This window comes from Stegostoma tigrinum, chromosome 5 (genome assembly GCF_030684315.1).
Source record: "Stegostoma tigrinum isolate sSteTig4 chromosome 5, sSteTig4.hap1, whole genome shotgun sequence".
NCBI lineage: Eukaryota > Metazoa > Chordata > Chondrichthyes > Orectolobiformes > Stegostomatidae > Stegostoma > Stegostoma tigrinum.
This window is the reverse complement of record NC_081358.1, coordinates 70,686,918-70,701,832: the sequence shown is the minus strand read 5'-3', so window position 1 is coordinate 70,701,832 and position 14,915 is coordinate 70,686,918. Positions and strand designations below refer to the sequence as shown.

General features: G+C 40.4%; 1 protein-coding gene across 2 annotated transcripts in view; it reads left to right on the top strand.

Moving 5' to 3' along the window:
• Positions 1-14,915, top strand: part of sntg1 (syntrophin, gamma 1) — a 476,380-nt gene that overhangs the window by 318,155 nt on the left and 143,310 nt on the right. For both annotated transcript variants that reach the window (XM_059646062.1, XM_048528465.2), the window contains one exon: positions 9,031-9,085. In XM_059646062.1, coding sequence (XP_059502045.1) covers positions 9,059-9,085 — 27 coding nt within the window. In that variant the 5' untranslated portion in view covers positions 9,031-9,058. The remainder of the gene's footprint in view (positions 1-9,030; positions 9,086-14,915) is intronic.

Sequence of the window (14,915 nt, the reverse complement as noted above, 5' to 3'; positions counted from 1 at the left end):
GTGGTAGAGGAAAGCCACTTATGAATCTCAATGAAAAAAAATGTAGACCTTAATAAGATGAATTTAATGCATTGCAGTGAGCTACTTTGGTAAGGTAGACATCGGGTGGAATTTTCCTCTCCCTGATGTAACATGGATGGCAAAAGGTACAATAAATACAGTGAGAATGAAAAAAAATCTTGTGGAACGTGTCCTGAATGTGAATAGTGATGAGATAATTGGGAGAACGACAAAAATGAGATCCTCAACTTTGAGAAAAAAGTCTGATTTTGCTAAGGTTTCAATGGCTAGGTGAGAATCTTGCTAATAAGTGGCAATGTTTATATTAGCATGTAATTACAGCTTGTTATTAGCCAATTTTTCCTCATTTACATGCACAATACTAGTCTCCCAGATAGCAATGAGAAACCGGATGAAACTAATTTCCAACTTGAAAGTCAGAGCAATTACCTGGCAACTGCAGCATCATGTCTTTTCCGGTTTCTATCTTGAAAAGTACTGTCAGCTTTTCAGGGCATGCTGCATGATCAGTAACCTCCTATACCCTCTGTCTATGGTGGTCTGCATTGGGAAAGCAATGAGCTTACCTTGTTATCATGGCACATCATGTATGCCACTTATTCAACACTTCCACACTGCACTTTGGAGCCCACCAAAACCTTATAATGCTGCTGCCAGACTGCTTTGTGTACAGGAATGTACACTGATTGCATTTATCAGAACAAGATCTATCTCAGGGCTCTTAGCTTCTTTTCTTTAATGCTTGCTGACTTTGCAATTACTTGGATACTCACACATCTTTGTTTTACTCTTTACCATGGAACAAAAGCTAAGCAACTTGTCATGCTTCCAGGAGAAAACAGTCAAAGGACTGATCTGTTGCTGTGTGGCACCATTCTATCTGGATGCGTGTTAGTGTGTCTGGTAACTGCGCATCCCAAGAAGGCAAGAAAATACAAAGAGTCGTGAACACAGCCCAGTCCATCACACAAACTAGTCTTCCATCCACTGACTCTATACTTTCTGCTGCCTCAGAAAAGCCACCAACATATTCAAAGACGACAACAAGTTCTGAATTCTGAGGAAGGGTCACCAGATCCGAAACGTTAACTCTGTTTTCCCCTTCACAGATGCCGCCAGACCTGCTTTTCCAGCCGCTTTGTTTTTGTTTCTGATTTACAGCATCTGCAGTTCTTTTGGTTTTTAACATAATCAAAGACCCCTCCCACCCTGCTTATACTCTCTTCTATCCTTTACAATTGGGCAGAAGACCTAGAAGTTTGAATACACGTAGGAACAGATTGAAAACCAGCTCCTTCCCTGCTGTTACAAGAAGTTTGAAAGAACCTCTTAAATGTTAATGTTGATCTCTCTCTGCACCTGCTCTGCAGCTGCAACTCTGTATTTTGTATTCTGTTTTGTTACCCTGATGCACTTCTTATGGTACGATCTGCCTGTATACATGCAAAACAATACTTTACACTGTATAACAAGGTGGAGAGCTGGATGAACACAGCAGGCCAAGCAGCATCAGAGAAGCAGGAAAGCTGACTTTTCACCTTGTAATCTCAGATTCTCCAACATCTGCAGTTCCTACTATCTCTGAAACCACTTGACACTGTATCTTGGTATGTGACAACAATAAATCAAACTCAGGTATATCAAACTCAGACTCAAATGTGCCAAATGCATGCACAGCACCAAACTGCATATGTTTCAATTAGAGATTGTAAGAACTGCCGATGCTGGAGTCAGAGATAACGCAGTGTGGAGCTGGGGGAACACAGCAGGCCAGGCAGCATCAGAGGAGTAGGAAAGTTGACATTTCGGGCCAGGACCCTTTTTCAGAAATGTGAGAGGGGGAAGGGAGCTCCAAAATAGAGAGAGGAGGGGTCGGGCTGGGGAAGGTGGATGGGATGGTGATCGGTGGTTGAGGTGGGAGGAGCGGATTAGTTAGGAGAGAAGATGGACAGGTTGTGTCAGGTCAAAGAGTCAGGGATGAGAGGGAGGGTTGGTCATGGGATGAGGGTGGGGGGGGGGGGGGGTGGGGAGATTTTGAAACTGGTAATGTCCACATTTAAGCCATTGGGCTGTAGGCTCCAGTGTCACAATGACACCAGCTGGAAACTGGAGGAGCAGCACCTCATATTCTGCCTTGGGAGCCTACAACCCAATGGTCTCAATGTGGACTTTACCAGTTTCAAAATCTCCCCATCCCCGGCCTCATCCCATAGCCAACCCTCCCTCTCATCCCCGCCTCCTTGACATGACACAACCTGTCCATCTTCCCTCCCACCTATCAGCTTCTCCCACCTCACTGACCAATCCCCACCACTGCCTACCTGCACTCACCTATCACTATCTCGCCCATCTTCCCCAGCCCCACCCCACGTCTCTCTATTTCAGAGCTCCCTTCCCCCTCCCTCATTTCTGAAGAAGGGTCCCAACCAGAAACGCCAGCTTTCCTGCTCCTCTGATGCTGCCTGGTCTGGTGTGTGTATCCAGCTTCACACCATTTTATCTCAGATGCTAGAGATGTTTACAAAAACATGTAGTGCCCTCGGTCTCTGTCTGTCTATCTCTCTCTCTCTCTGTGTCTCTCTCTCTCTCTGTCTGTCTCAGACAGAAAAAAGACCAGAGCTTTGAGGAAGCAACACTTTCTGTCCCTCTTTCAGTGAAGCAGTTTGGAACATACCTGATTCAATTTGAAAGGTTAGGACTCCCAGCTATTTCTCAGCAGAATCTGAACTCTTCTGTGAAGATTTTCCATTATTCTGTGATAACAAAGTGTGGAGCTGGATGAACACAGCAGGCCAAGCAGCATCTTAGGAACACAAAATCTGACATTTCGGGCCTAGACCCTTTTTCTGATGAAGGGTCTAGGCCCAAAAGGTCAGCTTTTGTGCTTCTAAGATGCTGCTTGGCCTGCTGTGTTCATCCAGCTCCATACTTTGTTATCTCAGATTTTCCAGCATCTGCAGTTCCCATTATCTCTCATTCCATTATTCTGTGACAGTCAGCCATGAATCACAGTAATTCAAACATACTTTGAGTATTCAACCCATTTTTTTGTCATCTGAATTTAGCCTTTTACCTATAGGGGTGTTATTGTGGTTTTTCCCATTACTTGCCTAATTTCTTCCCTACCCATAACAGTTCTGTATTCCTGTCTCTGTGTAATTGTGTGTGAGATTTGAGATTAATGAGATAAAGTTTAATTCACATAGTAGCTCAGTTGATAACCATTTTGACACTTTCTGAGGATTAACTCTTGCCAATTGTCGGGAGCAACACATCTGGTTCACTAATGCCCTTTAGGGAAGGCAACTGCTGTCCTTGGTCTGGCCTACATGTGGCACCAGACCCATAGTAATGTGGTTGACTCTCAATTAATCTCTGGGTAATTAGGGATAGGCAATGAATACTGGACTAGCCAGCGACTCCTATATTCTGTGAATGAGTAAAAACAATTAAGTTTTTTTTCATTATTACACTTGTTATTTTTGAGTTCATTAAAAAGCTTGGCAAAAATATTTTTGTTCTTATAGTAATAAAGGTAAACAAATTTAACATTTTTGCTGATTAAATAAGTCAGTTGTACTTTTGGTATAGCTTGTGGAGGAGAAGTACCTATTTTTCAGCACACTCCTCCTGTCAGACATAACATAGATTGTGCACACTAATTGCCTCCTTGACATGTCAGCTAAACAAAGGCAATGAGAACAAGGCAATTAACATACCATAGCAGGCACTGGAAGACAGTGCATTACAGTTGGCAGGTTTGTACATTGAACTGCAAGCATGCAAGCATATGATCTCCGACATGGAAAGGAACCATGGCGGGACAATCCTAGTGTTTTACTGACCAGAATTCTACTTTCAAAGAAACATGGAATCTTTGGTTGTGCACCATGCAATTGGACAAAATCACATGTCTCAATGCTTCTTGTGGAGGCATGTCAGTGCATTCCTTGGGCTTTATCCATGCCGGACCGCTTAAAGGCAAAAGATAATACTTCGTTGTAATAAATATGAGGGTTCAGGACTTCTTTGGATGAAATTTCATTATTTTTCTGACATTCCCCATTGATTCTCTGCTCATGGATCTCACATGGGAGCATCATGGCTGGAGTCATTATGGTTCAACTCACAAGACAACATACAAACGCACAGTGATAACTCCACAACATGCTCATTGAGATGAGCAACCTCCAGTAGCTGCCTCACCACCTCAACAGGGCAATGCAATAGGTGATGATCCACTGAAGAGGTAGACAACAGGAGGTAGGACATAATGCATCTACAGGCCTTGCTATCATTTTCTTCAACTCTCTGAAAGACCGTTCAGGCATTGATTAAGGATGTCTTGGGCCATCATTTCTGAACAGGGCCATTTGCTGAAGCAGTGCGGGCTAATGGTGACATCCCAATAGGCGGGAAGCTCATAGCTGACCAGAATCTCTATGCCAGCGGCTCATTTCAAGGAGCAATTAAGAACATGTGTGGCACGTCTCAAGTCTTATATGGTGAATTGCATCCAAGGAGTTACTGGGAGCATTTTCGCTAGATCACAGCTCTTCATATTCTGTCACAAAATCAGGAAAAGTCGAGAAGCTCAGGCAGTGGGATACTTCACTGCCTTTAGCTTCCTCCAGGAACGGAATGCTATCACATGCATCCATACTGCTGTGTGAGCGCCCTACCGCCAGCCTCAAGAGTTCATTAACATAAAAGTTTTCCACTCCATGAATGTCTAATTTATATATAATCATCAATATCAAATGTTGGGGTTCGGTGCCAGGTCAGGTGGCACATGGCTCAGTGGTTAGCATTGCTGATGCACAATGCCAGGGATCTGGGTTTGATTCCAGCCTCAAGTGACTGTCTATGTGGAGTTTGCACATTCTCCCAAAGTCTGCAAGGGTTTCCACCAGCTGCTCCACTTACCTGCCACCATCTAAAGATAAATGTCTGTGCTGAATTTGCCATAGCGTCTAGGGATGTGAAGGCTAGGTGGATTAACCATCGTAAATGCAGGGTTACAGGGATGGGATGGAGGACTGGGTCCAGGTTTCATGCTCCTTGGAGGGTTGCTGTAGCCTCGCTGGGGCGAATGGCCTCTTTCCACACTGTGCGGTTTCTATGATTCTATATCCGGGGAGCTGTCATGACTCTTATATTGTAGGACCTGAGATGACTGCCTCCTTCCAAGTCTTCAGGCCAGAGAGAGTTGGATGTTGGGAAAAAACAGGCACACCCTCCAAATACATCTGACGACAGCTTTACAAAACTCTCAAACAGAGGCAAAATGATAAAGTAACACTGCAGTTGCTTCAACTAGGGCCATAAAACAGGCCAAAGCCCTCATCAAGATGAGGCACCTCTGGCACCCTGCAGAAAGGGTGTGTCTGTTTTGGCACGCTGCAGCCTTCACAACTGGAGCTGACAAAGGAGGATATCCTGGATTCAGATAAATGGGGCCTCAAAATATCAATCTTTTGAGGTTTACTGAGGTTGGGGATTTTGACCAAGTGGGCTATTTACAGTGTGAGTACAATGTATGACAGAGCCTGAGGGGCCACAAAGAAAACTTAATCGTAACTCTCTTCCAGGATGACTGAGTTGAGTTTGGACTTTAAGTCTGGTGGTAATTTAGCCATTAGCCTTGCTTAATGCAAAGGACATGTGGACCTTCTTATTTTGCAGTCCTTTGCCTTTTGCATTTCACATTAGGTGTCTCAATATCTATGTCATTGTACACTTGATGTCTTCAGGTAATCCCACTTTAAAGTATGTGCACATAACATGCCCCATTGGACCATCATAGAACTCACTTAATGAGGCAGTGCAGTACCATTGAGAACTATTCCAGTGGAATCTCCTGTTAGCCCTTCCATCAGCAATAACCTATCAATTTTTGAGTGCAGTTAGTCTGCAACATCATCCTGAAAAGCCATTATGAGGTAGCGTGGGCATGCGATCTGCCTTCATACATCCTCCAGCCTCAAAAGGCTATGCGTTACCTTGAAAGTGGAATTATATATTACATCAATAGGTAATATTTTAAATCATCAAAGCTAATGGAATATTGTGTTTTCTAAGATGCTGACAATAGTGCAAGAAAGCAACAAGCTGTGATGGACTAATCCTGATACTCAAACTGACATGTTCTTGAATCTTCTTTAACTTTTTTATAGTGTGGGGAGTGTGAAAGAATGTTTTGCCCAGGAAGACTAAACTAAAAAAATGAATTCTACGGCAACCCTAATTTTCAAGGAATGTTTGCAGTGTTAAATAGATTTCACATTCTATGCTTTTAATATGCTATTGTACATCTCTCACACTTAATAGTAAAATTACTCAGTGATAATCTCCAAACATACACTTGTCCACATGAGGCATGTTTTAAACCTTCGTTACTTGTCATCCCAGAGACAGATTTATATAGGTTCTTTTGAAGACTTCAGAGATTTGAATACAAATGGTCAACATTTTTTTTTAAACGTGAAGAAGTGAATAGGTTGTCTTGCTTACAGTGATGACATTAGTGGTAATGCTCCTGGACAGGTAATTAAATTGAAATCAATAAAAATGTGGAATTAAAAAGAGCTACTCTAATGGTAACCCAGTAATTATTGTTGATTGTTGTCTTCCTTTATGATAGGAAGCTGCCATCCTTACCTGATCTGGCCTGTATAAGAGTCTAATGATGACCATGGATCCATTGTCAATTGTCAGAAAAAATAAATCTGGTTCACTAATATCCTTTAGGAGAGGAAACTGCCATCCTTACCTGGTCTGGCCTACATGTGACTCCAGATCCACAGCAATGTGGTTGACTCCTGAATGGCCCTCTGGACAATTAGGGATAGGCAGTAATTGCTGGCATGGACTATGATGCCCACAGCCCATGAACAATTCATGAACAGTTCAAATGTTCGCTTTTACAGGTGAATCAATGTAGTTTCAGCCTTTTTTAATGGCTACAATTGTGAGGGAATATAGAATTCTTTGAGTGTGAAGGAATTCAGATGCTCATTCAGAAGGTCAGGAGGAATGGGATACAGGGGAACTTAGCTGCTTGGATACAGAATTGGCTGGCCAACAGAAGACAGCGAGTGGTAGTAGAAGGAAAATATTCTGCCTGGAAGTCAGTGGTGAGTGGGGTTCCACAGGGCTCTGTCCTTGGGCCTCTACTGTTTGTAATTTTTATTAATGACTTGGACGAGGGAATTGAAGGATGGGTCAGCAAGTTTGCAGACGACACAAAGGTCGGAGGTGTCGTTGACAGTGTAGAGGGCTGTTGTAGGCTGCAGCGGGACATTGACAGGATGCAGAGATGGGCTGAGAGGTGGCAGATGGAGTTCAACCTGGATAAATGCGAGGTGATGCATTTTGGAAGGTCGAATTTGAAAGCTGAGTACAGGATTAAGGATAGGATTCTTGGCAGCGTGGAGGAACAGTGGGATCTTGGTGTGCAGATACATAGATCCCTTAAAATGGCCACCCAAGTGGACAGGGTTGTTAAGAAAGCATATGGTGTTTTGGCTTTCATTAACAGGGGGATTGAGTTTAAGAGTCGTGAGATCTTGTTGCAGCTCTATAAAACTTTGGTTAGACCGCACTTGGAATACTGCGTCCAGTTCTGGGCGCCCTATTATAGGAAAGATGTGGATGCTTTGGAGAGGGTTCAGAGGAGGTTTACCAGGATGCTGCCTGGACTGGAGGGCTTATCTTATGAAGAGAGGTTGACTGAGCTCGGTCTCTTTTCATTGGAGAAAAGGAGGAGGAGAGGGGACCTAATTGAGGTATACAAGATAATGAGAGGCATAGATAGAGTCGATAGCCAGAGACTATTTCCCAGGGCAGAAATGGCTAGCACGAGGGGTCATAGTTTTAAGCTGGTTGGTGGAAAGTATAGAGGGGATGTCAGAGGCAGGTTCTTTACGCAGAGAGTTGTGAGAGCATGGAATGCGTTGCCAGCAGCAGTTGTGGAAGCAAGGTCATTGGGGTCATTTAAGAGACTGCTGGACATGCATATGGTCACAGAAATTTGAGGGTGCATCCATGAGGATCAATGGTCGGCACAACATTGTGGGCTGAAGGGCCTGTTCTGTGCTGTACTGTTCTATGTTCTATGTTCTATGTTCTATTTTTTAACTGCCTAACCTTATTGTTTATTAGTTTCCTGAGTAACTAATTACCTAAATGTAGCAGAACCTCTTTAACTGGATACTGTACCTTCATAGGATTCCAGATGCAGGGAAATCATCAATTTCCTAGACAATTCCTTTGGAGTCTTTTACACTGGGAATTCCACAGAGCTCTAGCATGTAATTCTTAACTACACTGCATTTACTACTATCTAACCATCAGAAAATCTGGGCCATAATGTTTTGAAGTTTATTGTACTTCAGTTTCAATTGAGTATACCCCAAATTTTATTCCAATCTCATTAGAATGACTAAAAGTTTATCTACTGTTTGTGATCTATGAGAATTACTTAATGTGATTGGCTGCTTGTTTTTGTTGCTGAATACATAGAAATCCGCTTAAAGCAGGTTCAAACTAATAAAGAAAAATATGGTATTTTCCTTGCAGAAAGACATCACTATATCTTTGTAAATTATGTTGTTTTTGCTAGTTTACCCATAAATGCTATCACTTGACTGCAAAATCTGGGTTAGTTATATATTCTAATTTTGAATCATGTGCATTTATTGTGATTATTGAATACTGATTAGCCATCAGCAGAAGAAAAAGGAAATTCTGAAACTTAAGACTTTTCTGTGTGCTCTTCTGGAATAAAACATTACTAATTTATATTCAACTCTTTATCTGTTCATTGGAAATAAATTTCAATGTTCATTTTTTATTTTGTATAGCAGAATATAAATTTATTTGAGGGATAGATTATGCAAACACTTTTGCATAATTTGTAATACCAATAATGCAAGTCGCCGTGTTCATTAGAGCAGAATTAAATGTACTATGCTTAGGCTGATGCCTTTCTCTCTGTGTGTATTACAGATCAGCATTTTCCTTTGTGCTGTAGCACATGGATTTCAGGACTGGGGCTGAGGAGGTAGGTGCAGTTTAGGCTTTCCCTTGCATGTTGAAGTAAGGCACATCAGGAAATCTGCTTTGCATGCTTATTGAGAATAGATATTTGCATGGCGAAATTGATCTGATAATGTATCTTGCAAAATATTTTTAAATGCTACTTCCAATGAATACATTGGGAATTCCACAATGCTGCAAAATGGTTCAATGGCTCAGGCTTTTAGATATTTAGTGAAAGTGTCCTTTAGAACAGAATGCATTTTCCTCTTTAATGAATTTAGGCAGAGAGAAATGCAAATGATGAATGAAATAATTAAGAATGTAAATTAAACAGTTTTTGTGGACTTCAAAGATGTTGACTTTGAATGGTTTAGAACATAAAACGTAAAAATCTATTGAAAATAGGCCATTTGGCCCTTCAAGCCTATCCTCTGTTCAATAAGTTCCTGGCTGATCTGCACCAAGCATCAACACCTATTTCTTGCCAGCTCCACATAGACATTAAGTCCTTAGTATTTCAAAAATCTGTCAAATTCTTCTTTAAATACTTTGTGATCTAGCATCTGCAATTTTCTTTGGTAGAGAAACCCAAGCCTTATCTACCCTCCTTCACATCCCAGTTTTAAATTTGTATCCACTTATTCTGTAACTCACCCCTCGGTTGAGAATACTCCACAAGCAGAAACATCTTTTCAACATCTATCCTGTCAAGCCCCCGTTGAATTTTCCAAGTTTAAGATCATTCTCCAAACTTCTAAATCCTAAGAATAAAGGCTTAATCTGTTTAGTTGTTTTTGATAAGCCAACACCTGAACCCAGGAATCAGCCTCATGAGTCTTTTTTGAATCCTCAACAATACCATTACATTTGTTCTTAAATACAGGGACCAAAACTTGTCATAGCACTACATGTACAGCCTCAACAACACATGTACAGTTTAACAAGACTTTCCTATCTATTATCTCCAACTGTCTAGCAATAAAGGCCAAAAATCCCATTTGCTTCCTTAATTTATTGCTGTACCTCCATGCTAAAGTTTTTTTTTGTTTCATATACAAGAACATCCAGATCTCTCTGTGCTGCACTTTGGGATATCACTCTATTTAAGTAATAATCTGTCTTTTGATTCTTCCTGTCAAATTACCTTACTGTTTCCTATATTAAACTCTATTTGCCAAGTAGTCATCCACTCACTCAACCTATCTTTATCCCTTTGCAGGTTCCTTTCAACCTGATCAGATCATGCCTTCCCAATTATTTTTGCATCATCAGCCAATTACTTTCTGCCTCCTCCTCCAAGTCACTCATAAAGATAGTAAATAGTTGAGGCCCTAGGACTGATCTTTGTGACATTCCACTAGTTACGTCTCTCCAACCTGTAAAAGAACCATTAATTCTGATTTTCTGTGTTTGATATGCTAAGCAATCAATAATATGTGCTTTTACATTAACCACAATACCATGAGCTCAAATGGTGTACAATAAGCTTTTATGTTGTACCTTTAGAATACCGTCTGGAAATAATTTGTAATTTGACATAAAAATAGCAGTAGCCCTTTAGGCATGTTGTATTGAGAATTGTGCATACAAATGCTCTTCAGAAGAGCTTAATGGCATCTTTTATATCACCTAATTAGACAAATAAGATCTTGGTTTAAAATCTTATCCACAATATGTCAGTACTTTATTGAAACATCAGCATAGATTTAGTGCCCTTGTCCAGTGATATAAGTAATGAATGAGAATCAGGGAAAGGATGAGCTTTGGCAGTGGTAGGGCTGTATTCTTGGAGTATTGCTGCAGAGTTTTTTCTTGAAGACTCTTAACAGATAGAGTCATAGCATCATAGAGATAAACAACATGGAAACAGACCCTTCAGCCCAATTTGTCCATGCTGACCGCAATCCTATATTAATCTAGTTGCATTTTGCTAGCATTTGGCTCATATACCTCTAAACCCTTCCTATTCACGTACCCATCCAGATGCCTTTTAAATGTTCTAATTATACAAGCCTTCACCACTTTGGCAACTCATTCCATACATGCCCCACCCTCTGCTTGAAAAGGTTGCCCCTTAGATCCCTTTTAAACCTTTCCCCTTTCAACTTATGTCTATGCCCTCTGTGTTTGTTGATAGAGTTCTATTTGGAATGCCAGACTTCCAGGAATTCCCTGGCATGTCTCAGTTTGGCTCATGCTATGATGGATGCGTTACATCATTTCCCGTTAGTGGATGATGTTTCAGTTGTTTAGATTCTTCTTTAGGGAACTCTTAAAATTCTGTCATTAGTTTCTCTGATTAAACTTTAGAGGTTTAATTGAAATATTCTATTCTATTGGTCTTCATAGCTAACTCTACTATTTCTGCTACTAAGATTAGATCTGTGATAAAATTAAAAGTAGCTTAAGTAGGATGTTTTCAATAGGCTTTCGAGCTGTTTAAGTTTAATATACTATACTTTATTTACTTTTGTTTCCCCTCCTCTGTGCTCCAGTCTCTGGTCCCTCCTGCTGTGTGTTACTTTCGTCACTATCTGCACAACTCCGCTGTTTCTCTGCCCCGTTGTGCTGAATCGCATCCCTTCCCTGCACCCCATTCCATGGTAAGGTACACTGCTGTTTGATCTCACAAAAATAAACACAAAGAACTGCAGATGCTGGAAATTGAAAGAAAAGCGGTGGGTTCTTTTCACAACAAGAGTGCTAACACAGCAAGTCTGGCAGAGCTGTAGAGAGAAAACAGAGGTAGTGCTTTGAATCCAGTGACCTTTTGCCAGAACTAATCTGACCTGCTATGTTTCTCCAGCACTATGTTTTTGTGTCTGGTTTCTGTATTGTTTTCCATCTCCATAATGTTTTTTTCTCTATGCATTGTTATTCACTTTAACCCAGTTTAGAACAAGTACATTTCGACTATGCTTTCGGTTACCTATGAGTGATAAATGTAAATAGGCATATAGAGTTAAATTGGAACTGTATAGAAAATGTTTAAAACTTAGAAGAGAAACTTTTAAAAGTGTAAGGAAAAGTGTCAGAGATAATTAGAAAGATAAAATATACTTCCTAACAATTTGGTGGTGTGTATGCCCACCAGTCTGTTGAGGTGGCAGAACAGGTAGATTAAATTAGGAAGCAAACGGATTCTGCCTTTATTAGCTGAGGAATAGAGTTTAAGAGCAGGGAATTAGTGCTGGAACTCAATAAAACATTGGTTAGGCCACAGATAGAGAACTGTGTGCAGTTCTGGAAGGATATGGTTGTACTGGAGAGGATAGAGAGGATGTTGCCTGCGCTGGAGAGTTTTAGTTATGAAGAGAGATTAGATAGACTGGGGTTATTTTCCTTGGAGCAGAAGAGACTGAGGTGGGGTGGGGTATGTGATTGAAATGTATAAAATTATGTGGGGCATAGGCACAGTAGATGGGAAGAAACTTTTCCCCTGGTGGAAAGATCAATGACCAGGGGGCATAGATTCAAGCTAAGAGGCAGGAGGTTTAAAGGGGATGTAAAGCATTTTTTTTACCCAAAGGCTGGGAATCTGGAACTGTCTGTCTATAAAATTGGTAGAAGACAGGCCTTCACAACATTTAAGTAGGATTTAGATATGCACTTTTGATGTCAAGGCATGCAAAGCAATGGTCAACTGCTGGAAAATGGGATTAGAATAGTTAGATCATTGAATTTGACTGATATAAGACTTGATTGGCCAAAAGCACTTCTTCTATTCTGTAGAACACTATGGCTCTTAACTTTGCTCAGCCGTCATAAATGAGAGTCAATCGTATTCGGTAGATTTTAGAATATGATGGACATACTTCTGCCAACGTTTAGCTGTGTGATATTGTCAGATGAGGCTCATCACCACTGATGTTTACCTTGAAGATAGCCCCCATTTAGATAGAAATGAAAGAAAATACAATCAAGCTGGTTACAGAAAAATAGTAGAATGTAGTCAGGAAGACACAAGAGGGGGAGATGGAAACAACGGGAGGATAATTCAGAGATTCCAAACCTTTAGGACCGTTTCTTTAATCAAGACCAAAGCAGAAAATCAACCATCGGAAAAAAAAGGAATGAGTGTGTTTGAGGAATTAATTATTGATGAGTAAAAGGAAAGGAGATTTGTGGTGTATCATATGTCATAACCCTTATTACTCATTGAGAATAAAAATATGGTAGATTCATGAGAATGTTCAATGTAATTTGCAGTAATTACCTCTCACATTTGTTTTTACTAAGGAAATGAATCCTTTTCTCTGAAGGGTTTGTGAATCAATATTCCTGTCCCAAAATAACTTCAGGCTAATGTTCTCTATCAATGGCTGACTAATTTAATCAATATATTTATATTCCCACAGTATCCATTAGACAAATTATGCATGTAGATGGCTAAAGGGCTCCCATTCTTTGGAACATTGGGGTTGGTAATAATTTCCTTTCACACGATAGTATATGTTATTTCCACTTGCAACTACTTACCTCATATTTAATTGCTGACTATTGATGTCTGTATTTCTGTTCCATTTATTGAAAACATATTGTTGTTCTGAAGGCAGCAAGAGTTCATTTAGAGCTGGAGTGTGAATTTGAGGCATTCCAACACATTAGTAAAGGGGAGGGGTATAGGAGAGGTACAGCATGGGTGGTGGTAGGGGGACAGTGGGGTAGGGCTAATAGTGTCTGAACAGTTTTCTCTCCATACCTTGGTCATATTTTCCTTAGAGGCGCATACTTATGTTGGTACATATCCCAATAATGTGCAGACTAATGAGAAATAAGGAGATGGAGAATGAGGATCTGCAGAAATTGATTTCAGTAAAAAGTAAAATGTACTTTTTCCCTGTATCACATATGGATAACAACTATTGGAAGGATAGCCAAAATGTGGATCATGGGAGATGAGAATAGCAAAATGTCAGAGAAAGTAGGAGGAAGAAGAAAGAAGTATAATGAAGTATTTGTAGAGAATTAAACAAATAAGTTGGGGAACACTAGCATCCTCTATAAGAGCAATCAGAACCACATTTGGTACATTGCCTAGCTGGCTGTCAGGACTTAAAGGGAGAGCGAAAGTGAAGATTCAGTCATTGTAATCCATATTGGGGGCAACATATTGGAAAGAGTAAGGATGAACAGTTAAGCATTCATAGGAGCTGAAGCTAATTTAAAGAACACTATATACCATGCTTTTTCCTTAAAAATATAAAAGTCCTGGATTATTATGTGCCCATGTTGACTCTTTCTGGGAGCAACTCCTCAAGTCACACTTAATTAGCTTCCCCAAGCCCATTAAATCTTTCCTTCTCAGATATTATGCAATTCTCCTTTTAAAAACTATGATCAAATCTTTCTCTACCACAGTCTAAGGCACAGCATTCCAGAATCTAACCACTCACTGTGTAAAAGATTTTCCTTATGTTGTTTCCAGTTCTTTTGCCAAGTGCACTATACTCTGGTTGTCAGCTCTTTCACCAATGGAACCCTTTTCTTCACTGTCCAGCCAATTTGAACATCTTTATCAAACATACCATATTACCACTCTAAAGGAAACAATACCTGTTTCTCTAATACAAGCAAAATTTTGCAGATGCTGAAGATTTAAATAAAATAAAAGTGCTGGAAAAACCCAACAGATCCAGTAGAGAAAATCAGAGTTAGTGTTTTGAGTCTAATGATGACTTTAGAACTGAAGGGAGCTTGAAAATGATGTTTTTCAGGATGTTGACAAATAGGGGAGGAGTGAGTGAGTGGAAGAGATAATGAGAATAATGAGCAAAAGGCAAAAGGAGTGATAACTAGTGAAGGAGTGATGTAGGTGCAAAATAAGTGCTAATGATTGGCATTGAATGATG